We start from the raw sequence: 24,897 nt of genomic DNA on the forward strand, positions 1-24,897 counted from the left end.
GATATATTTGCTATAAATCACATAACAGTATTTATTAAAAGAAATGAAATATTAATGTATATTCTCAGTAGTTTTAATTTGCTAAACCAGGTAGTTTTTCAAGTAATAATTGTCTCTTATGTGAACTGAGGAAAAATATAATTTCCAGCTTTATTTTTTCAATTGGTAATTTTTATTTTCACTAAATGTTAAGTATCAATGTAATCATTTATATAATAATAGATTAGTACACAATTGTATGTCAACACATTATTTATTACCTTAAACTATCTGGAATTTATTATTAAAGGGTTACGCTTGCTTAAAATTTATTATCGTGGAAATTCAGCTTTTTTGCCTTTTGTCTAATCTCATCCCTGCAAACTGTAATATATGCTTTTTAATTATAGTAAATAGTATTACCATTTGTTAAAATAATATAAAAGATGCAAGTAATTTGTCATTAAATTTAGCAAAGGGTTAGGTCATAAACTTAAAAATTTGTAATTAATTTAATGTATATTTGATTAATCTTTATGTATTTATTGCAGTTTTTGCATCCTTGACTTGAAGTGTTCTTAAAATGGAAAATTTTTATCCTGGGCATCCATTTGCAAGATTGCCACAACCAGACATGTATAATTTTAGAAGAAATGATACAGCAGATTATTACAACAATCTTCATGTTATACCGACTAATGTACCACCACCTGTACACATACCATATTTTCCACCACCTGTGCTACCAGACATACCTCTTTACCAACAGCAAACTTCACCTACCGATAGCAGAATTGTAAAATTTAAAAGCAAAAATAAGTCAAATTATCCTAATCGTTCCAGACCTAGAAGTAATTTAATAGAAGTAAGATCAACACCACAACCACCTGTTAAAGTTAGAACTGCTGAGGTAAGGCCACCTCCTCAACAGCCTGTCAAAATTAGATCTATTGAACCAAAACCGACTGCTCAAGCATTTGTCAATGTCCCAATTATTGAATCTAGCTCCTCACACAATGTTACGGAAACTAAAGTTTCAAGATCATCGGAAGTAGAATCTAAATCTCCTTATAAATCACATTCCTATGCAAATGAAAGATATTCAAGTTTAAGATCTGCCTCAAAACCTGTAAGTTCCTCTAGCACTTATTTAGACTTTTCCAGAAAATCATTTAAGTCATCAAGAGATTTTACACCCAGAGATCATGTTAGAGAGCATTATGATAAGTATTATCATGATAAACATAGAAAGAATGACAATGATAAATATAAAAAGAGAATCTGGGAACGTGAAAAGTACACACAATCTAAGAAATATTTGAATGATAAGAATAAACCTGTTGCTAAGAAACAGCCCCAACCTGATGAAGCTTTCGAAGATGTCTCAGACTCGGCATTAGATGATGATTTTGAGGAGGTTGAGGTTGTATCTGGGGTTGAAATGAAAGAGAAAGTACTGCCGATTGGTTTTCGTAAGTGCAAGGTCAGTTATTTAAGTACTAAAAGAAACTTATTTTACAAACCTAGAATTTACTCTATTTGTCCAGAAAGAACTGTCATTGACTATTGGAATTACGATGAAGAAGAAATTATAGATAAAGAAGATGATGTTATAGTTACTGAGGAGGTTTATGAAATGGAAAGTGAAGAGCTCACAGAAGAGAAAATGGATTTGGAATCTGTTGAAATTAAAAAAGAGGTGAAAATAGAGGAAGATCAAAAAGCAATGTTAGAATCTGTAGAAACTGGAAAAGACAAGAAAAAAGAGAAAAATCAAGAAACAATAATTATTTCATCTAAAACAGATCCACCAAGAAATACATCGAACACAGACCTGAAAAAACAGGTATGTTGTTCTAAGATGCATTATAGACAGTAAAATTTTAAATTTCAACAAAAAGTTGCAAAATTTGCACTAGCAAAATCAACTGTTAACCGACCTTATTGCCAAGCAGTAAATATTTTTATCACTCTTCGTCAAAGTTAAACAAAGCTACCTTTCACACTTACAGAATGACAGATATTTTTTCCTCACTTTTCCTAAATTGGATCAATTTATTTAGTAAGAACAGAAATATTTTCAAAAAATTTAATTTTCATGAGAAAAAAATTTACACTAAATTTTGTTTCATATATTGAATGAATAGTTCTGTTTAAACCTTTTAATGACATTTCAACAGCAATTCTCTGTAGAAAAACAAATCTATGGAATAGTAAACCATATTTATTATAACTTTTATAATGGAAGACTCACAATTATAAAGAATGAAGTTTAGACAATAGAACACATTAAACTTATTTTCCAATTAAAAAAATTAAGTCAAATGTTCACATTGAGAATAAAACTGTTATAAAATTCAATATGCCATATGTTGCCCATTGCTTGAGAAAATTGAAGTGAAAAAAAATTTTTAATTATTTAAAAAGTTTGACTGTCTTGTTAAGTGTTGAACTCTAGAAATAGGCATATTTTCATTGAGGATATTTATAAATTTTTGTTTTGTTATTTGAGGTATTTGTTGCATTTTAATGCTATGTTGTGTTTCATATTTTTTTAAACCTACTTCAGGTTTTTTGAAATGTGACAACCCTATAAAGTATAGCTAATAATAATAAAATAAAAAGCCTCATAGTTTTAAATTATCTTATCTTCTCCTATTGTACTTCTCCCATTAATCAAATCACATAATTCAAGTAAACCCTTTCTTTGTTTAGTTTTGAACATTTTTAACTGTTTCATTTTATGACTTAATTTTTCCAACTCAATATATATATATTTATTGCAATAAATAATTATTACATGAAATTTAAGCTGTTCTTTTATACAGGACTTGGATGATGACTCAGCTATGTCTAGGTCTTATCGTATCTGTCTACCAGATATTTCTGGTAAGTGAATATTATTCAATTTATTGGGAACTTTTAATGCTATTGAAATAATTATCATTTATTTCTCCAAAGTAATTTAAATTTTATAAGCTATTATTTCCTAATGGAAAAACAAGTAAATAATGATTAAGCTAGGAATATAATAAATATTCGCCAAAGTATTTTTTGGAAAATTATTTTTCAACAAAGATTTTTGGGGGGAAATTCCAATAGATTTAATACAGAATAATCTAAAAATTTTATTTTTACTATATGTTATTCCAAATAGTTTTTAAACATATTTTGTGATGATCATGTGCTGATGAGATGAAATCGAGTGATGAGATTAATATATGTAATTACAATTTGGAATATAAACTTCTTTTTTTTATAGCCTTTTTTATCATAGCACTGAATTTTTAAAAGCATTTCTGTTAAACTTTCTTTCGAATTTTAATGGATAAATGTTTTTTCCTGAAAATGATATTTTTAGCATTAAAGTGTTTTTTTAAGAATTAAGAGAATTTTTTTTTCAATTAACTACAGTTTTTTTAAATNCTGTTAAACTTTCTTTCGAATTTTAATGGATAAATGTTTTTTCCTGAAAATTTTATTTTTAGCATTAAAGTGTTTTTTTAAGAATTAAGAGAATTTTTTTTTCAATTAACTACAGTTTTTTTAAATAGCTATTAGTCAGATTTTTTTTTACTCTTAAATGTTTCTAAGTAATCTTATTATTGTCGTTATTCTAAACATTTCTATTAAAGTTTTTTGTTTTTTTTTTCCTTTACCCCATACTAATAATGCAGCTGAGTTTTGATTATTTTTTAATAATAACTGTATTTATTTCTACATAAAAAAATGACATTTATTTATTTATTTGTCCAAATATTCCTCTATTCGTCAAAACCACTATTCGGTACATCCCTAGACTAAACATTAATTGCTATTTAAATTTTTAAGTTAAACTCCTGAATAGCATTGAATTTAAAAATATTATGATTAAAATGTTTTAATTTGAATGTTTTATCAAAATTTCATGAAAAGCTTTGAAAAAAATTATTATTTTAAAAGTTGTTTTTGTAGTCAGAGGCAGAGGGCTGTGTTAAAACCTTTTTAGGACAACAATCTGTCCCTAGACTGTGAAATATCTTATAAAATAAAAATTAAGTTACAAATACAAGAAAAATTGTGTAATAGTGCCTCAATAGTATTTCTAGACAGTAAATGGAATAGTCTTGGTCAAATAAAAAACAAAATATTTGGTATTTTTATTTGTCTTATCCCCTTTTTTCAATTCATTAATTTTTTTAAAAAATAAAATAAGCCCTTCCATAACAACCAGTTGCTGGTCAAGATGTTCATAGGGATAAAGGCTTAAACCAACTACAAGATAGTACACAATTATAGCTCAATGCCTTAATAATTGTTTCTCATTTATATACTTAGTTTCATTATTAAGGTCAAAATAAAGATAATTTTAATGTAAACTTACTAGCTCAACGAGTTATTGTTTGTCAAAAATTATTATGTTGCTAAAAAAAAGTATACATTTTTTTAATCTAAAAAAAAAGCTATTTTCATAATTGAAGAACAGTATTCAACATAATGAGCTTATATTCTACATGTTTTATTCCAATCTTATATGCTCTGTTATGTTATACGTAATGCAATTTCTGTTAGCATTTTAAAAAAATTTATATAAAGATATATTTTAGGCATATAAATATGCAAATAATTCTGTAATATGTGTTGATAATTAAGGAATTTGTCTTCAAGACTTAAATAGTTTAATCCCTAAATGTAATATAATTTATGTTTCATATTTAAAAATATTTTTATGTATCTGTAAATTCATAATTTTTTTCTTAATTATATAGAATTTTTTCAAGGAGAAGCCATTATTCAACCTGATTTAGATGCCTGGAAATCTCATCTCATCGGTAAATTAATAGATGTTTTAGTTTTTAGAATTAGATTTGAAATTTTATTCCTAAACTGTTGGATACACAGCTTCATTTCTTTTCAATATATCCAGTTATGTTTTTATTTCCCTTTATTAATTAATCAGTATTAGAATTTTTCATTCTTGTTAAATTTATTTTATCTAAATGATTTGCATTAGCTTAAATGATTTAAAAAAAACTTATGGACTATGAGTGTTTCAAAAGACTAATACCGATACAGACTGCTACTAACAAAATCATAAAGGCCGGGATAGCCTGGTCGGTAGGGCGCCGGGCCAATGTTCGTGGGTTTGAACCCTGCCGGTCGAAGGCTCCCCGTGTAGTAAAGTGACTGATGCACATTAAATCTGTCGAGTCCACAAAAGTCCCATAACAAATCAATTCCTTTGGGGGCACTGGATTAGAGAGCAATCGTTCTCTGATTCAGATCAAAATTACGATCTGTGAATGAATGAATGGGTCCGCCCTATAAACAGGTGCGAGGTATGATATGGCAGAAGTCGAATTCTGGGCCATAGATGGCGCCACTGAAAAAACAAGAAACCTACACTCTGCGTTAAATTTGCTCGATTTCACCAAGTAGGCTTGCCCGTGTGGCAAGTGGCATTAGAACCAGCCAACCAACTAACAAAATCATAGGATTATATGTTTCTTTTTTAACTAAAATTTGAAGGACCGGAATCATTACAATATCAAAACACATTGAAGCAAACCTTTAATCTATTCATTATCACTGATTTTAAAAGCAAAATTTTGCTAGACATATGTTTTAAGTTTCGTAATATATGTAGCATGTAAATAAATTTAATTTTCTCTTTATGAACATGAACAAAGTTGCAGGTATGAATTGTCCTTCCCACTATATTTCCGCTTTCTTTTTTATTTTACCTTTTTTTGTAAATTTTAAATATAGGGCCTGTTAGAAAACTTTTAAGACACAAAAAGTTTTTTCTGTTTTATAAGTTATGAGCTGTTTTAAATATTAAATATTTTTTTTTATCTTTAATAGTTTATCTACATTTTTTGTTGCCTTTTCCTATCTTTACAAAAGACACCTAATTAAAATTTACTTCAATAATCAGATTTATTCCAAAATTAAACAGTGTAAAATAGGAAATAATTTACTTACCAGGCAACTAATTTGATCTTCTGCAAAATCATGCTGATTGCTAAGTAGACAAAGCACATGTATTCTGTAATTAAATTTTTAAGGCTTATATTTCAAAATTATTGGTTTAGTTATTTTGAAATAAGATATAAATTTAAAAATTTTAAATTAAAATAAATTTTTCTTTCAGGTTTGAGTTATATAATTGAAATCAGAGATAAAACAGATGATACAAATATTCTTCGGCATCATTGTATACTCTGCTCTGACGATATCCATGCAGAAAATGACAGTGGAGAAATGGTGATCGATCATATTTCATCTTATAAACATATGTTCAAGTATTTGGTATGTTTTAGAATTTTTTTATTTTGGCTATAATTTAATTCAAAAATTCTAATATAATATTTGTTAGTTTGCATATGCATTAAGACCAACCAATTATACAGTTAAGAAAATAAAATAAACTTTTCCTTATTACTTTTAGCCATGGATAAATGTATAAAAAATACTTATAAGATCTGTTATTTTTTAAATTTTTATAAGATCAAGGATGAGAATCCTCTGCTTTTCTGCTGTTTTCTTTTTACTAAAATACTGATTTTGTTTAACTTTTATCCAATTTCCTGTATGATGTCATAAAAAAAACTTTGTATCACTGAAACCAAATCCAGAGTTTTGTGAATTTTACAGCTTTTCATCACAGCGTGGATAAAAAGTCCCATATTTTTTTCCTCTCGTCTCCCACAAAAATATTACTTCTGTCAAAATAATCTTTCATGAGGTTTTAGAATACATTTTGATTGAATCGTGGATTTGCGATTAAATGGGCATGACTGGAGCATGTGCTGATAATTCAAAAGTGTAATTCGAAATTCATGGATCATAACAGTGTTGTATCAAGAGAGAAATAGAAATCTTAAATCTGTAAAAGTTCCAAGCTGTAACTGTTGAAAATGCAATCGTCAAAACCACATGGACAATTAAATCATCACAAATTGGGTGCATCAAAAAATTGTTCATTATATTCACGGTTCAATAATTCGCATACAAACAATATGAATTTAAAAATAAAGATTATAAAAACCATGGAAATATCTGACAGAAATGTGATCCTAAAACCATGTTTGTTCACAGGTGAATCGTCACTAATCGAGGGCATAATAATGTAATTCTTCAAATGCAAAATTCTAAGTTCACTGCACAAACTATTGCATTAAAACATTTGGATTTTAAAAACTGTGTGATTATCCGTTTTGATAACTCCGAAGAAAAACTATGTAAAATTTTCAAGTGAATTAAGAAATGATTACTCAAATGCACGGTTCGGAATTTATTTACATTATAATGGTGTATCAAAACATCAGTATATTAAAAGCCATGTGGAAATCTTCCAATGGTTGTCGAAATAGCGGTTTCAAATGGTAGACCACGTGGATTTATGGTGGAATCGTTACTAATCGATTGGATCAAAATAAAAAGTGATTACTCAAATGTGTGCCCCGAAGTTCCTGATACACCATCAGGGGTGAATGACTTCCTCAAAAGCGAAGCGGAAATCCTCTTTTTTCTCCCAATTTTTAAAATTTCTGACTATGTTCCAAAAACGTAATTTTTATGGGAATTGCAATTATTACAGAACCCCCCCCCCCATCCTTAACTGCCGAAACCCTACCCGTCTGAACAATAGAACAAACTTTTTCTCCTGCAGTAGCCTCGGGAGAAAATGGGTGGAGCTTCGACAGTTGTGCCGTTGCCTTGACTACCGCTGTAAAGTGGAAAGGATAAGGTTCTTCGTTGTTGAGTTCTAAGCAGTTTCATTTCGACCGCCTATGTTTGACGGGTATTGACCGCATTGGTGCGACGTGTATTGAATTTTTCACATCCGTGCATTATGGTTCTCTCGACTCTGCTAGTTCTTATTTTTGACTGTTCCTGCATTTGTCCGTGCATATATTTGTTTTCTGTTTACTTGTGTCCTTTTCACGTGTGCATCGTAAGATGAATGTATTTTAAAGATGTAAGTTAATTTGATAGACGAACACCAAAGTGCGTATGATCTATGCTGCTGGAAAAAATTTTCAATTTTGATTAGTTAAATAAGACAGTCAAACTGACTAAAACTGTTAGCAACAATCTATTAGAAGATATTGAGGTGAAAGTTAGTGACTGCTTAATTTAAAATCATTGACTGGCAATTATTTTAAAATAATGATTATTCAGCTTTATATATTGCTTAGTTTTCTTTAATATAGTAGTGGTCTAAGAGAATTATATTTAAGAAAAATTTAAATTTCACTGTCTAAATGCTTCTACCACTTTTAATATTAAATAAAAAATCTCATGGCAGAGTTATAATTTTATATACCTTATTGATGTCACAGTATTACATAGAACACTCCCTCCCAACCTCCCAGTGTCTGTCGTAAAAGTTTAGCTTTTATTTTTGTCCACTTTCATGCCTGCACTATGAAGTTGTATTACATCATTAAGATTTGACTGAATTCAAAGGAATATGTTTTTAGGTTGCTGTAGTGCATTACTACTTTTCATTACAATTTGTCTTATATCACTCACATATTTGAGCTCTCAAGATATTGATATTAGTTGAATCGTCAAACTTCAATTTTTGAAAGATAAAAGAAATTTAGTTCCATTAAAGATTTATGGAACAATATATTTGATCTTAAAATTGAATACTATATATAACATTATTGATGTTATACAACAAATGAAGCTAGTTTCCAACAAAAAAAATGAAAAGACTGTCAATATTTTTAACTTCAACTTCTGAAAGCTGCTGAAATTCTATGAAAATGCTGAATGTTTTATAAACATTATCAGAAATGTATATGAAAATTACAATATAAAAATTATTCATGCTGGCCAAGAATCAGAATCCTTCGAGTAGATTTGGATGTTGACGACTTCATTTTTTTAATTAATAAGACCATTTTACGGTCTTAATTGCTATTAACTCAATTATAAAGAGAGTATCAGTGAATAGATGGAGTATAAGGTGAAACCTTGCTTAATATCTTTCTGACCTTGATTTTGCAGACTATTTATGTTTACTGACCAACACCCTTTAAGACTTAAAACAAACATTTTAAATGTTGAGGCTAAAAAAAAAAATGAGACTTATTATCAACCAAAGTTTGAAAATAATTCTAAACAGTTAAAGGGCATATTCATAAAAAATGACAAACTAGAGAAGGTAAACAGTTTAACTTATCTTGTTTAACTTATAAAACAAACTTATCTTGAAAATATAATTAACAACAAAAGAGAAACTGAAGAAGATGTACTAAATAGAATAAGCAAAACCCAAAGCAGTTACGCTATTCTTGATAAATTCTGGAAAAACATAATGATTTCCAATAAAATTAGAATCTCCAATACTAATGTTAAATCTGTCCTACTCTATAGATTTGATACATGGCACTGAAATAAAAGACTTCAAGTATTTATTAACAGCAATTTGAGAAGATGAATCTTATGTATCAAGTGCTTACATTAAATTTGTAGTGCAGAAACTTAGAAAAGCAAAACAGAAACCATTGAAACTTGAAATTTAAAAACATAAATGGAAATGAATTGGTCATGTTCTACGTAAACCTGAAACATTTAACGTAAAACAAGTTTTTGATTGGAACCCTCAGGACAATAGAAAAAGAAGATGACCTAAGAAATACCTGGCCCCGGACAAATTATAAGAGAATTCAAAACAACAGGAAAGACATGGAAGGAGGCAAAATATCTGTCCACAAATAGAGTGAGATGGAGAGCTATGATAGAAACATGGTGTTCCAATTTGAAGTGAAGAGAAATATGTATGCATGCATCTTCAACTTTTAAATAAATGGAAAACAAAATACTTCGTGAAATTAATAAATTACACTAAAAAAAAAAAATTCATTGAAAACATTTATGTAACACAACATTTTATATCTATATCATCAAAATAAAATGCTGGCAAATTGAAATAGGCTGGAGAATGACTTTGAAAAAGCTAAAATATCAATAAAAACCAACCATTGATGGTTATGATTATATTCTGTCATATATCTGCACATGAAGATTTGATGGACATGACAATATTGATAACGAAATTAAAAGAAGTATAATGTATAAATATAATTTAAGTCATTTTTGCCAAGAAAACTCTGAGATAATAAAATTACGTCAAGATTCAAATGTCATACTAAGTATGTAATTATTACTCTAAAAGAAACTGATGATTTTGTTATTTTTTGTTCTTATATTTTTCAAATGACATTTCAAAACCTTTGTCATCAACATCAGATAGAGTGATATATGTTAATTCTTTTTTTTAACAGTACAAACATTTCAGAATTGGCTCTGTTATTATTCATTGCCTTTTGAGTGTATTGTGGTATTAAAAAAACACAGGCCAGTCTATCTATAGATAAAATTACAAAAACTGAGAAATATTAAATCACTGCATAGTTTTACATTCAAAAATTTTATGAACTTCATTTCATGACAAGATAAAGAATGTTGTATTATTTTGAAAGAAACTGATGGCTTATTTTAAGCTTTTGTATTGTTGACTAACATTTTAAAATTGTGCCACCTTTTATTTCTAAAAATATTTACTTGAATGATGTCATATTTGTATTTATAGCTAAATGCCTGAAGTTTTGAAGCTGTTATTTTTTCGATGCATACATTTTCATTGTGGCTTTTCATAAATTCTCGGATAGTGTTTTTGGTTCCCAAAGTAATTGAAATCTTTCTAATGTACTGTGAAGATTGATTGGCATTATAATAGATTTGCACGATTTTATGGTACTAGAATGATAATTTTGGAATAAAATGTTTGTTCATATCTAAATTTAAGCAATCCTAAATGTACAAAATTAAAAATACTTGTGTCACTTAGTATTTCAAAAATGATTCATTATTTTTACACTTAAGCTACTTGCTATTTTTACACTAATGATCTCTTGAAAGCAGTTTGGGATTTTTCCTTAGTGGTGATCTTAAGACAATACTGGTGCACACTGCATTACCACAATTTAGTTTATTGAAACAGATATAGATATTAATATACTTTGTATTGTTGAACTATTTGTTGGCTTTTTATGGATCTGGAACCATCAGTGGCTTTACATTAGAGTGGATTCTTGACCATTAAAACATAATCGGAAAAAAAGACAATTTGATCATTTTATCAGCCATCCAACCACTGAAAATTGAACCAGCTCTACATAATACCAATAATTTCTTATAATACGATGAAATATAAAATAAATGCAAGAGCAAGAAATCTTTAGGGTATTTAGAAACTCTAAGAAACCTTTCTTGTCAAATTGAAGTATTTTGGCTGTGCTAATAAAATGCAAATTTAGTTGCTATTGAATATGTATGATGAACTAGGAGCATTGCCTCCTTGTATAGCAAAATAGAATTGAGAAATTGAATTTTTATTATCATAGGTAGTTTTAATTTTCCTCATTATAAAAGTTTGATCTTATTTTCAATAATGTGAAGAAATTTTAAATTGACTGCCCCAATTTTTTACAAATTCTAAATTGTTTCAATTCAAAAATAAATATAGAAGACCTGTATTTCATTCAATTTTAAAGAAGTGGTATACGAAAATGAGAAGCTTGAAAAATGATTGCCTGTTGAAAATTGATTTTTCACCTTTAAAACTAATTACTTGTATCGAGTTTTAGTTAATGTATTTATCTAAGAAGAAACTTTTTAACTCTGAACTAAAATTTAAGGCAAGTAAGCATTCCCTAATTACTAAAAGGGTTTGTTTTTTAAAAATCTTAAAATAATACTGTGCAGACAAAGAAATAGCTGTTAATAATTCAATAATGTTTGAAAATAAAAAGGCTAAATATGTGTTTCAGAAAAATTGCTTGATAAAAAAAAGAGAAATAATGGTGAAAAATGACATTTTTAATGACATATTTCTAGTAAAACATATTTCTAGAAAGCTTGATATCTAGTGCAGCTTATCTGAGCTAAAATTTGAAGCGATGAATCACTAATAGAATACTAGAAGTGTTTATCGAAAATCATAAATTGATGTTACACAGAATAAAGATTTGTAAAACATTTCTAATATGTTTGTTACATCTGTTAAAAAAAATTTTAGACCTTGATATAAAATGATTTTTAGGCAAAATGGACTTAGGCTTCAAGCATTCAAATGGCTGATTATAATTATGGTTGATTGTGTTGCACTGTTTTATTATACAGTATACTGTTTTGTTGAAAAATATATATATATATTCATCTTTTAATTTTAAAAAAAAACTTTTGATGATTAACAAGAGTTAGATTGAGTACTGAACCAATAATTCTATTTACAACCTACTCTGAAATAAGTTTTATAAAATTCTCTATTGCCCAATAACATATTTAATATTTAGTTCAATAACATAATGATGCAGCTATGCTTAAGTAGCAGTTCTATTCTTTAATTTATACTGAACTGGATCTAAATTTGTATAATTGTTAAAAATATTTCTAGGTAGCTTTTCAAGCAATGTGTGTTTAAAACTTATATCAGCTGCCTTGAAATGGTCAAAATAATAAAATGAATTTTGCATGTGAATGTTAAGAGCAATTGTTTTTGTTATAGAGATAATTTCCGACTAAGTTTTCTATAGATTTTTTTTTAAGCCAGTGATCCAGCTGCTGTGTTTTAAACCATTAGATATGTCACCAAATAAGTTGATTTGATTAAACTAAAGAAAATATGTATTAGACCTGGCTTTTAAATTAAATTGTAGCATTCATATAGCATTGTTATATTATTTTTTTAATATAAGTATAGTTTCTCAAGTTTTTTACTTACAATGTAAATAACATTCTTTTCAACAAAAGAAATGAAAATTAGCTTTTTACGAAAAATATTTTTAAGATTATATTTAGTAGTAAAATATCAAAGTTTCTTAATCTTTTTTTTTCACATTTTATTGACCATTATACTATTCATCATAAAAATAAAATATTTTGTTAGCATATAAATAAATATTGAACAATGACTTCTGCCAACAGATATTTAGAACGAATTATTATATTTTTTTCAAAATTTTTTTTTAATTTGAAATCGGACAATTTCGGTCTTTATCTTAACAAATTAATTTTGACAACTTGATTTAGCTAAATTGGAAATTGCTAAGATTTCCAAGTGCTTTTTCCATGAAACGTCTTTGCATTTTTCGAGAGAAAGCCCTTGGAATGTACTATTCTCCAAACCACAGCTTGTTCCTGCCTCACCTTGGGCGGCTGCAGTGACAACTTTCAGATTTCTAAGAGGACATAATTATCTTAGTGCCCATCTTTTTCCTTTAAAACATTGTCGTCTCTTCTACATCATTTGGACGAGTGCCCTATACTATCTTTCTCTAATCAGGTATAAAAGTATTGGAGAGCACATACTCTAATGGCCAAAGGTCTACTATTTCATAATTCATGTCATAATTCATTCAAATTCATGTGAGTGTTAAGCTTCAATAAAAATAACTATGATTTTCTTTTATTCAGTGATTAGTTTTTAATAATTTTTACCATTTTAGTTTGAAACAATTAGTATTTTGGTTATAATATTATTTTCACATAATATTGTTTTTAAATTATATTAATTATTACCATTGCATTTTATCAGAGTTTTGATTGGTAATTGTAGAGATAAAAAAATGCAGGTTCTTTTTAAATGTATTTGAGTTGAGATATCACTAACAAATTCAAATTTTGGTGAATTGTTATTTTGTTTTTAAAAATATCTTTAATAGCTTTACCTTAACAAATAACTTATATCTTCTTTATTTTCAGTGTGTCACATTATTTGAACTATATTTTGTGTTATATAAGAATTTTATACCAAATTTATTTATTGGCGTATTTTTTAATTTAATAGTTAAAAGACTTAATTTTTATACCCTTAACAACGGCAAGCCTTTCCATTATCTGGCTGGATTTAATGAACGTATATAAGAATGGAATGCATCTGAATATACAATATACAATCAAACCTTCTTTAACAATCACCTCTAAACAGCAACCTCTGTTGAGTGTCTTTCGAATGTCTTCCATAAGATTTAAGTTAAGAATAACCTTAGAACAATGATTTCCATACAACGACCACACATTGATATCACAAATTATGTTCCAGGTATATCTTAGTAAATGTTTCTTATTATTTAGCATATATTACCTCAACTCTCATCACATTGCAATCCAGTGCTTTTTTTTAATTATTTTTTTTTAAAGAATTTTAAACTATTCATATGGAAATCATATAAACTTATAATAACAGTCGTTCAAAAGTCGACCCAATTTAGGGTTTACGGCTACTGATGATTAACTCTATAACCTTGTAATTTTGAACCCAATCCAGAAAACAAAGGTACTCATAAATCAAGTATTGGGAGAAATTTGCCTTTAATAAGGACTTTTTGATAGAACTAGTCTGTATTTGCGTTACATAGAAGGGAAAACCTCCCATGTTTAACCTGACCGCAAAGGGACTCTAACCCGCAATCTGTCTACCACTGGGGATATTTTACGTCAAGACTGCATTGACAGCGATCGCTGGGATTCGAACCCGGTTCAACTCATTGGAGGGCGAACACTGTATAGAAGTCAATCATAGAAATGATTTGACTGTTCACTTTGGCCTATTACCGAAAGCATGAATACTAATAATCAACTCTATAACCTTGTAATTTTGAACCCACTCCAGAAAACAAAGGTACTCATGGATCAAGTATTGGGAGAAATTTGCCTTCAATAAGGACTTTTTGATATAACTAGTCCGTATTTGCGTTACATAGAAGAGAAAACCTCCCACGTTTAGCCTGACCGCAAAGGGACTCTAACCCGCAATCCGTCTACCACTGGGGATATTTTACATCAAGATTGTGCATCGACGGCGATCGCTGGGATTCGAATACCCCAAGCGAACGCTGTACAGAAGTCAATCATAGAAATGATTTGACTGTTCACTTTGGCCTATTACCGAAAGCATGAATCAGCATTAATAAAGGGTAACAATCCTCAATGCGCCATCTATCAGCTTTTATTTTATGCTGGAAAAGTTATCCCAGCAAGAAGTAACCTCTGCTTGCATTATACAAAAATAACCACTTTTTCTTTCTTCTTTTTTTCTAAGTTCGCCAGTAAATTAGCCTATGTTCAAAATTCTTACTGAAAGGCAAAACTTAATAATTTTTTATGATTGATTTTTTTTTTCCATAAAAATCTTCGAATCAGAATGCAAATTTACTATAAATTGAATTATTTAACAAAAGGCAAATTCAAATCAAGTGTCAGTTTGCTGTTGGAGAGGAGTAAATGAGCAATGAATGGGAAAGAAATTGAATAGTTTAGGGTTAATTCTTGATAACTTCTTAGAATAGAGCAGCAATATAAAGATAAACTTAAGGCAACATTATGTTATAAAGTTATTGTCACAAAAAAGAATTATTTTCTGAAAAAATAGTTAGATGATAATGTGCCATCTTGCAACCAGTTAATCTGTTTTATTGACATTAACTGCACGAAAGAATTTCATCCTGCGATTTCGGGCTACTAACTTATTAATCTGTATTTTATGGTAGTTTGTCTCATGCTTGCATTTTCTGAACTTAATCTAATTCTAATTGGAAATGCGATGTTTCTAACAGAAATGACTGTAATCAAATGAAAAATATAGGATTTATTCAAAAAAAATTCCTTTTGACCTTGTTTTATGATACAGAGGAATATATGTATTTGAAGAAAAAATCATTTTCCAATACATGTGACAAAACACAAATTTTTTCATTGAATTTTGGTGCCGTGGCGAATGCATACCACCATACCTGGTTAAGTAACGTTAAGTGAAGGAACATATAAAAATATTGCCATTAAATACTGACAGCCTGGGCAACAAAATTACATGAATTTATAGTTAAATTGAATTGTCATATAAGCCATAGTTGTGTTAATGCATATTGTAATGTATTAACGAAATGAGTGTTGGTTCCATATAAATGTTAAATATCTTCTCAAAAAGTAATATTTCTTTTTATTTCTCGTAAATTTATATTTCTACCAGATATTGAAAATTCAATCAACAGATAAAAAACAGGGGGGGTGAATTTAGTTAACATGAAATTAAAGGTTACAGTTCTTAAAAAATTAGAAATGTGCAATTCATTAAAAAAAGAAAAAACTATACTCGGCGATAAGAAGTAGAATAGAGATAAGAAGTTCCGTTTAACACTCCTGTCCATAAGGCATTCTGTTTTTATAAATTTACATCTTTCAAAGTTAGAAAGCTTTGGAATAATTAAGAAATCTTTAAGGATGGTGCTTAGTCCAACTAGATTCCTATAAAACCGGCTGTCTTGGTAGTCAGCAATTTTTTTCTATATGTTGTATTAATGAAATATCTTATTTTTTTAGGAGAAACATTTTCAGTCTTGTGGTTTTAAGTTTACCGAAAGAATAGAAGAAAGTTATAATTATCGAACCGTACTTCATAAGTGCTGTGAAGATATATGCAATAAACTTGGATATGATTATATGTGCATTACAGACGATGGTTATTTTGAAGAAAATATAAAGGCTGTTTTGAAAATGGTTAACAATATACCTCACAGGTGTGAAAAAGATATTGAAATTGATGCATCAAGTTATGAAAAGGATGTTGAGTGTGATACATCAACAGTGACCTCTCAGCTTACCGATGTGTTAAAAGATGTTACAAGAATAAAAGTTGAATCAATATCAGACCAAAAAACAAATAAAGAAAGTGATGATTTGAAAAAAGTGGACTCATTGAAAAAAGAAATTGATTCATCATCAAAACAAAAAACTGGTGATAAAAGTGATGATAAATGTAATTTAAAAAAGATTCCAGGAAAGGAAGCTAAATCACCAACTAAGCAAAAATCAAATGATAAAAGTAATGTCAGCCTAGAAATAAAAAATGAACCAAAAATAAAAGTGGAATCACCAACAAATTTGAAAATAAATGACAAAAAAAAGGATACTTTAAAAATGAATATGTCTGAAACGCGAGTTGAATCTTTGTCAAAAGAGGAAGCAAATAGAAGTAATGACCTGAAAAAGAAATGTGTTAGTTCTGACAGTAATGAAAATGAAAAGTCAAATGATGAAAAAAAAGCTTTGGATAAAACCAAAAAGCAAGGTGTAACAGCTTTCTCGGCTAGCAAAATAGCACCATTTTCACTTTTTAGTTTTGGGGCTAACAAAAAAGGAAAGAATTCTAGTCAAAAAAAGAACAAATCAAAACCTAAAGCTAAAGTGCCCAAATCTGGAGATCATCAGGACGATGATGATGGCATTGAGATCATTTTTGAAAGTAATCCCAAACCAGCAAGTGGGCAAGGTTCTGCCACTGGGGGGAAAAAGAGTTCATTGGATAAAATTCCTCCAAAAGCTTCAAATTCAAATGTGAAAACACAAGAGAATCAGCCTGCTGCTAAAAAGATAGAAAGTAAAGATCTTGGAAAAAAAATAAAGATTGAAGATGTGTCTAGTAGTAAAGAAAATTCTGTTGCGCTTCCCAAAAATCAAAGTGATACACAGTTAAGAGACAAAATATGTGATAGCGAAAAACAAAAGAACGACTTGGCTCTGAATGAATCTAAAAAACTTGATACTAAAATAAAGGCAGAGGTTTCTCCCATAAAACAGAAATCTACTCTTTTTACAGAAGGGCAAAAAATTCCAGTTCTTGAAGAACCAGTACTTACACCATTCAAAAGAAAAAATGCACAAAATAAAAATGTTAGGTCTCAGACAAATATATCCAATCTTAAAGTTTTGAAGGAAGCAGAGGCAGTTGCTGTCACTATACAAACTTCACCTAGAGTAGCAGAAAATGTAAGTAATAATTTTAGTGTAACAGAATTTGGTGAGTCCAATAAAATGTCTGAAAGTGTGCTGATTAATGAATCAAAAAGCAGCTTAACATCTAGTGAAATAAAAGAAAATGCAATTCAAACTTCCATCTTTGCAACTGAGAATGAAGATACCAATATAAGTGAAGCAGCGTATGATGAGCTAACAGATCAAGATGTTAGTCAACAGTCTGACTGTAATGTTGCTCTTGATGATTCCCAATCTTCAAAAAACGATAATGATAAATCTGCGGCTGAACAAAAATCTCCAGCTAAAAAAAAGTGTTGTCAGCATAAACATCAACATCATCATAAAACTGTGCACTCTAAATATTGTATAAAACGTATGTATCTTAACTTTCTATGTATTTTTTGTTTTAATTCTGTTTATTTGGGTATTTATTATAATGTGATATATATTAAAAGTTATTGCAAACTTAATTTTCTTAATTTTAATAAAACTATTACAATTTTGAATCAATATTTAATATAATTGGCCTTGTTTTAATTACCGTTTTTGACCTTTACATTTTATTTAAGATGTAGCATTGCTGTTAATTAATTTTTTACGAAATAACCATAAAACTGTTATGTGCACCAATTTTTAATTTTCTGTTCTATGTTTTACAATTTCACTAAAAAAATTCACATTACTTTAACTTTCTCAAATGATAAAGTTTTATGCAAAGATTTATGTTGCTTGAGCTGTTATCTTAATATTTTTTTTAATATAAATTTTATGTACAAATTTTTAAAAAAGTTATGACAATTTCCATTTCTCTGCATTATAAGTTAGTAGATGTGCTCAAGAATAATTTCCGAGAGGATTAGATTGAAATATTGAAGTTTGAAGAATCTTGAGAAGTACTTAACTTTCTAGAATCCAAAATATATATGGGTGTGAGAACTTGAGCTTGTTGATTTGACCAATATAAATTCTTTGATGGACTTTGGAAAATATAACCAAATTATTTCAATGATAACTTCTAGAATAAATAAACTAGAGTTAAATAGGATATTCTAAAAAAAATGAATTTCAACCTAAAACGGGAGTACACTGCACATCAGTTAGAGCCCCTACAAAACAACTTATGTTTTATGTCGCCTATGCCTTCTCTGAGCAATTTTTGTAGAAGTCCGTATGAAAATCTTTTATTAAAAAGATGTAATTTTATATGAAGAGTTATGGAAAATGAATTAGAACTAGAACAAAATTGAATTAGAACAAAAATATGAAGAGTTATGGAAAAGGAAGCACTATACTGAGCCGTCACTGTTATTGAAAAATTGTCTAGATAATGTAAATTGTAAAAGAACAAAAATTAATTAGTTTTTTTTTTTTTTTAATTTATAAAAATCTTAACCCTAGCAACTAAATAAATATCCTGCATTGACTAAATATTTTGTAGTAAAACTTCTAGACCTTGTTTGCATTACTTATGAAAAAAAAAACATAAAAAACTTAGAGGACTAACTGGGCAGCAATGGAATTTATACTGAGGTTTTTCATGCAATCTAGAAAATTTTGAATAAAAGATTTTTGAATTTTAGATTTCTATATCATACCCACTTTGTGACAAAATTACAAAAGCAAGACCTTGTTAGCTACTAAATGTATAAAAATTATTGGCTAGGGCAATGAGATTTTCTGTGTTTTTAAAAGGATAATGTTGAATACACAAGCTTAAAAAAGAAATTTGTAAAGTTTTGAGTGCGATTGATTAAGATAAAAAAAACTATTGTTTAATCAGTGACCATTATAAATCATAATTCAAATCTGTTGCATAATCGCAATATTAGTTTTAAAAAATAATAGCAATACTAGTTCTGAAAGTAATTTACAGATTGCATGCATTTATTAAAATTTATATTATAGTAGCATGTTTACTTTAAATTTAAGATTAGTTTTTTTCTTTTTCTACTTACTGCCAACTGTTATTTATGTATAAAATTTATTGTAACCCCAAGAGTAAGGATTTTATACTCAACTAAAAGAATCAATGTCCGAACAAATTAGAGAACTCTTAAAAGGTTTTGAAATTTCTGTAAAACTTTAATTTGTGTGTAAGTTGGTGCCTGTTATAATCAAGTATGCTTTTGAGACAAATTTTATATTTTTCTCTTGTGTTCATTAAATGTAAATCTGTACTAATATGTCTATTTGTGTTTTATATTAATTACTTTCTAAATCTATCATATTTTAAGTAACATTTTGTAATATTTTTCAGGAATTATTAGTCGCTCAAAAATATCTAAAGAAGCGTCTGAAAGTAGTATAGATAAGGAGCTTATTTCTTCAAAAGATTTAGCTGAAATATCAACTAGTGATGACTCAAAACAAATGGTAACTCAGAAATCTGCTGATGTTGCTGATTCTAAAAGTAAAATCCGTACATCAAAATCTCCAGAAAGGAAATTTACTCGAATTTCTTCTGAAAGAAGGTCACGTAGTCCAACAAACCGCTACAAAAGTCCTCTCAGAATATATTCTCCTATTTCAGTTTCTCGCTATGCGAAAAGTCACGGTAGGAGCCGTTCAATATCCCCTCGAAAGCGTTCTCGAAGTCCGATTAGAAGACGTTCAAAGAGTCCTTTAAGGAGATATTCCAGAAGCCCTATAAGAAGATATTCCAGAAGTCCAATAAGGAGACAGTCGAGGAGCCCAATAAGACGGCAAAACAGAAGTCCCATAAGGAGAAGATCTAGAAGTCCTTTCAGAAAACAATCAAGGAGCCCAATTAGAAGACGTTCTCGTAGTCCTTTTAGAAGGCAAGTGAGAAGTCCCATTCGAAAACGGTCCATAAGTCCATTTAGAAAACGTTCAAGAAGTCCTTTTAGTAAATTTTCTAGAAGTCCTTTAAGAAAACATTCAAGAAGCCCTTTACGTCTGAGCTCCAGAAGGCAATCAAGAAGTCCTATTCGTAGATTCAGCCCTGTAAGACGATCTGTATATTCTCCTAAAAGGGCTCGCTCGAGAAGCATGGACAGGATCCAAGCAATTCATAACCCTCAAGATCGTAACCTTCCAAGAAAGCGATCTAGAAGTTCAAGTCCATCACGTAAATTACCTCGCCGATATGACCTCACTAAGAATGTTTCTCCTGATCCATATACAAGAACTTCTTCAAAACATCATGGTCACAAAAATTCTGAAACTAGTAGATCAGCTGATTTAGATCCAGTTAGTGATGAAGATGAATCTATTTATTTTAATACTTCTGAAAAGCCACAACATATTGAAGAAATTATGAAATTACCTGAACCTACTCGCTCAGTTATATCAGAAATGTTTAAAAAGTTTTTATCTACATCGAATGTCAATCCAAAAGATTCGTCATTATTAAAATTCATGCAATTTATGAATGCACATAGTGGTCAGGTGCAAGAAATCATGAGTTCTCCTGGTACTTCAACTTTCAACAATCCAATTTCTCAGAAAAAAAATATTATACCTCATTTAGGATCAGCTCTTCGACCTCAGTTACCACCAAATTTATCAGGCAATCAACAGTATAATGCCATCATTTCAAATCCTCAAAACCCTTTGCTAGCACAAAATATACTTTCTCAATCTGTTTCACCTTTTATCCAACCCCAGATATTTCCTGGTGCTGTACCAAATACACATCCTATGCTCAACCAATTCCAACAAGGTAACTTAAATGTTTTTCCTCCAAGTTCTAACCCCGTACCAAATCAGAATCCATTTCAGCAACAGAATCCTACTCTATCCTCGCAATATGTTGCTCCTGGACTTATGATTCAAAATTTGAAAAATACTGTCCATAAACTATTTGGTAGCAATGAAAACAAATTTGTAGGAGAATCCCAAACAAAAAATATTTTACCCAGAAATAATCTTCCCAGCCAATTAAATAGTGGTATTTCATCAATGTCAGCTATTTCAAAACCTCAACCTGGAAGTGGTAATTGGAATTTACTTCATAATAGTTCAAAATCAAATGTTGTCCCACATGCAAATACTTTTGCTGAGCCTGTTAAAAGTGCTTCATTTCAAGATAAGTTTGATAACAATTCCACTATGGGTAGAGATAGATCCTTTCAGAGGAATGAGCCATTTGGCACAAATAATGTAATAAATCCTGGTAATCAGCCAGGCATACCAGTACCACCTCCTGATGCTAGGGTATCATTTTGCAATGTGCCCTCATCCTCTTCTAATAAAAATTTGTTTCCTGTGGTGAGTAATGCTAATACAATGCCTAATTTTAATTCTAAAACCACTCAAGCAAATGTATCTGACGTTAAAAAGTCCTTAGCCCAGCGTCTGGCTGCAGTTCTAGTGAAAGTGGGAATGGTCGATGTTCCTGCTCCTTTGTTGCAGGAAATGTTGATGAAGATTGGAGCATTCAGCTCATGTCCCCCTCAAGATATCACAGAGGGAGAAATATTGAACATTTTAAGAAGATTAGGATATGTATGAACAATTGAAAATAATTTGGAACATTTAACTTAGTGACTTTTTTACTGTATTAGCAGTCCTTCATGCATCAAACAAGATACTTGTACTTTAATTTTATCCACTATTATTTATTGTTGTAAAAGTAACAATTAGCATTTTAATTGTGTACAATATAACTTTTGTAATTTACTGATGTCACAATGGATAATTTTATAGATAAATGCTTCAGTACATCATTATCTATCCACTACATGAAAAGTGAGTTCATGTGTTTTTATTTTATTGTTGACTTTTGAGCCAACATATGTTATGGAAAAGCAAACGTACTATTTTCAAATAATTTTGTTTGTGGGACATTCAATTTAGCGACTAACTTTTAAGATGTATGAAATTTTTCTTGTATCATCTAAGCTAAACATGGATGTTTATATTTAATTTTAACTACTATTATTTATTGTAAAAATATCTTATATTCTAATTCTGTACAATAGTACCTTTGTAATTCGCTACTGTCAAAGTAGAATGTTGCCACTACTTAAAACTTAATTCATTCATTTTATTATTAATTTTTTTTCTCCTTTTTTTTAGTGAGTATTAAGCCTATATTAAGCAAATGCTATAATAATAGTTTAAAACTATTTAGTAAGTCCTTAAAGGAAAAAACTTGGATTTGTTCACATTATTACATTTAATTTAATGTTATTAATAATTGTGATTATTGTAGCAATTTATTTTATTGATTTAGATTTTATCCTGTTACATTTTTCTATTGAATGCTTCAATTTTGCACAACCTTACTTTCTATACAGGGTGACATATTTAGTTGCTTGTTAACAATAATAATGTATTTGTTGTACATAATATTTCACCCAAAGAAAATTTTTCATGTTTTTGTCTACGAATAGTGTATATTTTTTATTTTACATTTTAATCCTTACTTTTTTATTATTTGACAAACTTAATAAACTAAATGTGCCAGTGTTGCCAACTAAAATAGAGGAGAGAGGGGCTAAGATGTAAATTGCAATTCAACTTGTAATTTATTATGCTAGTGTAAACCTTGAGGGCTAATACAGTTTCAGTAGTAGCATTTCCCTGAGAGAAATGGCAGTAGATTTTACAATTTCTCACCAGGAAATTCTTTCAATCATCTAAAAGTTTGGTTCTATGAAGCATTAAAATGTGCTAAAGCACTTTCAACCATTGAGTAAAATGGGTACTAAATATTACATTTATGTGCTTAAATATTTTTTTAAATAATTTGTATGACAGTTCAGACAAAGCTAAACCATTTGTCTCTTACAATTAAACACTTTTAGATTTTTTTTTTTCTCAAGAAATTAAGAGTTAAAATTTTAATTTTTCCCTCACAAAATGTCACAAAACATTTTAGAAAATAAAAACTCATGTACTAATATATACACTCAAAGTGAATTAACAAGATATACTTAATATAAGATAAAAGACTTTGTTTATTCTGTTGATTCATTTAAATCTCAATACGATGCCAACTTACCCCCGATACAAATAATATATGTTGGCATATCTGTAATAGTTTGTTTTAATAAGAAGTTTAAAATTTTCAAATCATTACAGTTATATGTATGTTTTACTTTTTCCCCCATCATTAATTATACTTGATGTACATATTGTATAAAAATCAAGGGCTAAAAGCATTGCCTGCTAGCCCCTTTTTCAATTATAGTAATCTAAGAGCTAGACTAAGCGTACTTTAATGATGATTATATTATATTTCATCAACTCAAAAGAGTTATTGAAGTGTCGTTTTTGTTGTCTAATGGTATACTTTGAACAATAGCATTATGACTATCCTTTAGGTTTTTTTTTTTTCAATTGTAGCTTTGAAATGCTTCCTTTTATTTATTTTTATAAAATTATTTCTTTGTTTTCTTTAAACTGTCAATAACATAGTTAGAATAGTTTTTGAAAACTCTTATACTTAGTTCTCGAAAGATTTCTGCTCTGTATTATATGTTTAAGTTAAGAGATTGTTGCTTTTTGCAGAAAAAAGAAGAAAGTATTTCTGAGATTTAGCAATACCTTTTTACCTTTACTCATGCATGTTATGGAAAAATTGTGTACGCACTCTGTACAGACACCTCAGAAATGAGCATGCACATTTATTTCAAAATGCATCTACTTGGCTATCGCAAAATAAGTTCTCTGTACATTCGCTGTCAGTAACGATAGAGGCGTATCTTGTGATTGCCAGACAATACATAAATGTGAGGAAATGAAACATGATATTGCTTTATCTCTATTTATTATCCCTATATTTTCCATGTTTATTCATTTCTTTGTTTCGAGATACTGTGACTTTTTGTAACTTTTTTCCCGCTTGACATGTATTTTTGAATTTATTATGTTTCACTATGTAATTGAAATAAAGTTAATCATTTTTTTTTCCTTTTCTTTTATATCTTTATTTAATAAAGCAAAGCATACCTGCATTATAAGCTCACAATTGCCCATTTTGGATAAGTGCGTTCTTTGAGGTTATGTCTTTGCAATTTCGTGACCAGACATGGTTGGTTATAAGTCAACACTGCGCACAAACCGACTTTACTTCACTGGCAAGTAAGTACCCACCGAATTGGAGCTAGGTGGGCTTCAAGCTACCACTAAAGATCA

General features: G+C 29.1%; 1 protein-coding gene across 3 annotated transcripts in view; it reads left to right on the forward strand.

The window, feature by feature from the left end:
• The window catches only part of LOC107436164 (serine/arginine repetitive matrix protein 2), a 34,188-nt gene extending 9,516 nt beyond the window's left edge, over nucleotides 1–24,672 (forward strand). For 2 of the 3 annotated variants that reach the window (XM_016047756.3, XM_016047757.3), the window contains exons 2-7: nucleotides 531–1,825; nucleotides 2,808–2,868; nucleotides 4,728–4,790; nucleotides 6,113–6,270; nucleotides 16,360–18,166; nucleotides 20,051–24,672. In XM_016047756.3, coding sequence (XP_015903242.2) covers nucleotides 563–1,825; nucleotides 2,808–2,868; nucleotides 4,728–4,790; nucleotides 6,113–6,270; nucleotides 16,360–18,166; nucleotides 20,051–22,266 — 5,568 coding nt within the window. In that variant the 5' untranslated portion in view covers nucleotides 531–562 and the 3' untranslated portion in view covers nucleotides 22,267–24,672. The remainder of the gene's footprint in view (nucleotides 1–530; nucleotides 1,826–2,807; nucleotides 2,869–4,727; nucleotides 4,791–6,112; nucleotides 6,271–16,359; nucleotides 18,167–20,050) is intronic. The other variant, XM_043040318.2, reaches the window with a different exon arrangement.
• The last annotated feature ends 225 nt before the right edge of the window (nucleotides 24,673–24,897 follow it).

The sequence above is a fragment of the Parasteatoda tepidariorum genome, chromosome 5, assembly GCF_043381705.1.
Source record: "Parasteatoda tepidariorum isolate YZ-2023 chromosome 5, CAS_Ptep_4.0, whole genome shotgun sequence".
In the NCBI taxonomy this organism is placed as follows: domain Eukaryota; kingdom Metazoa; phylum Arthropoda; class Arachnida; order Araneae; family Theridiidae; genus Parasteatoda; species Parasteatoda tepidariorum.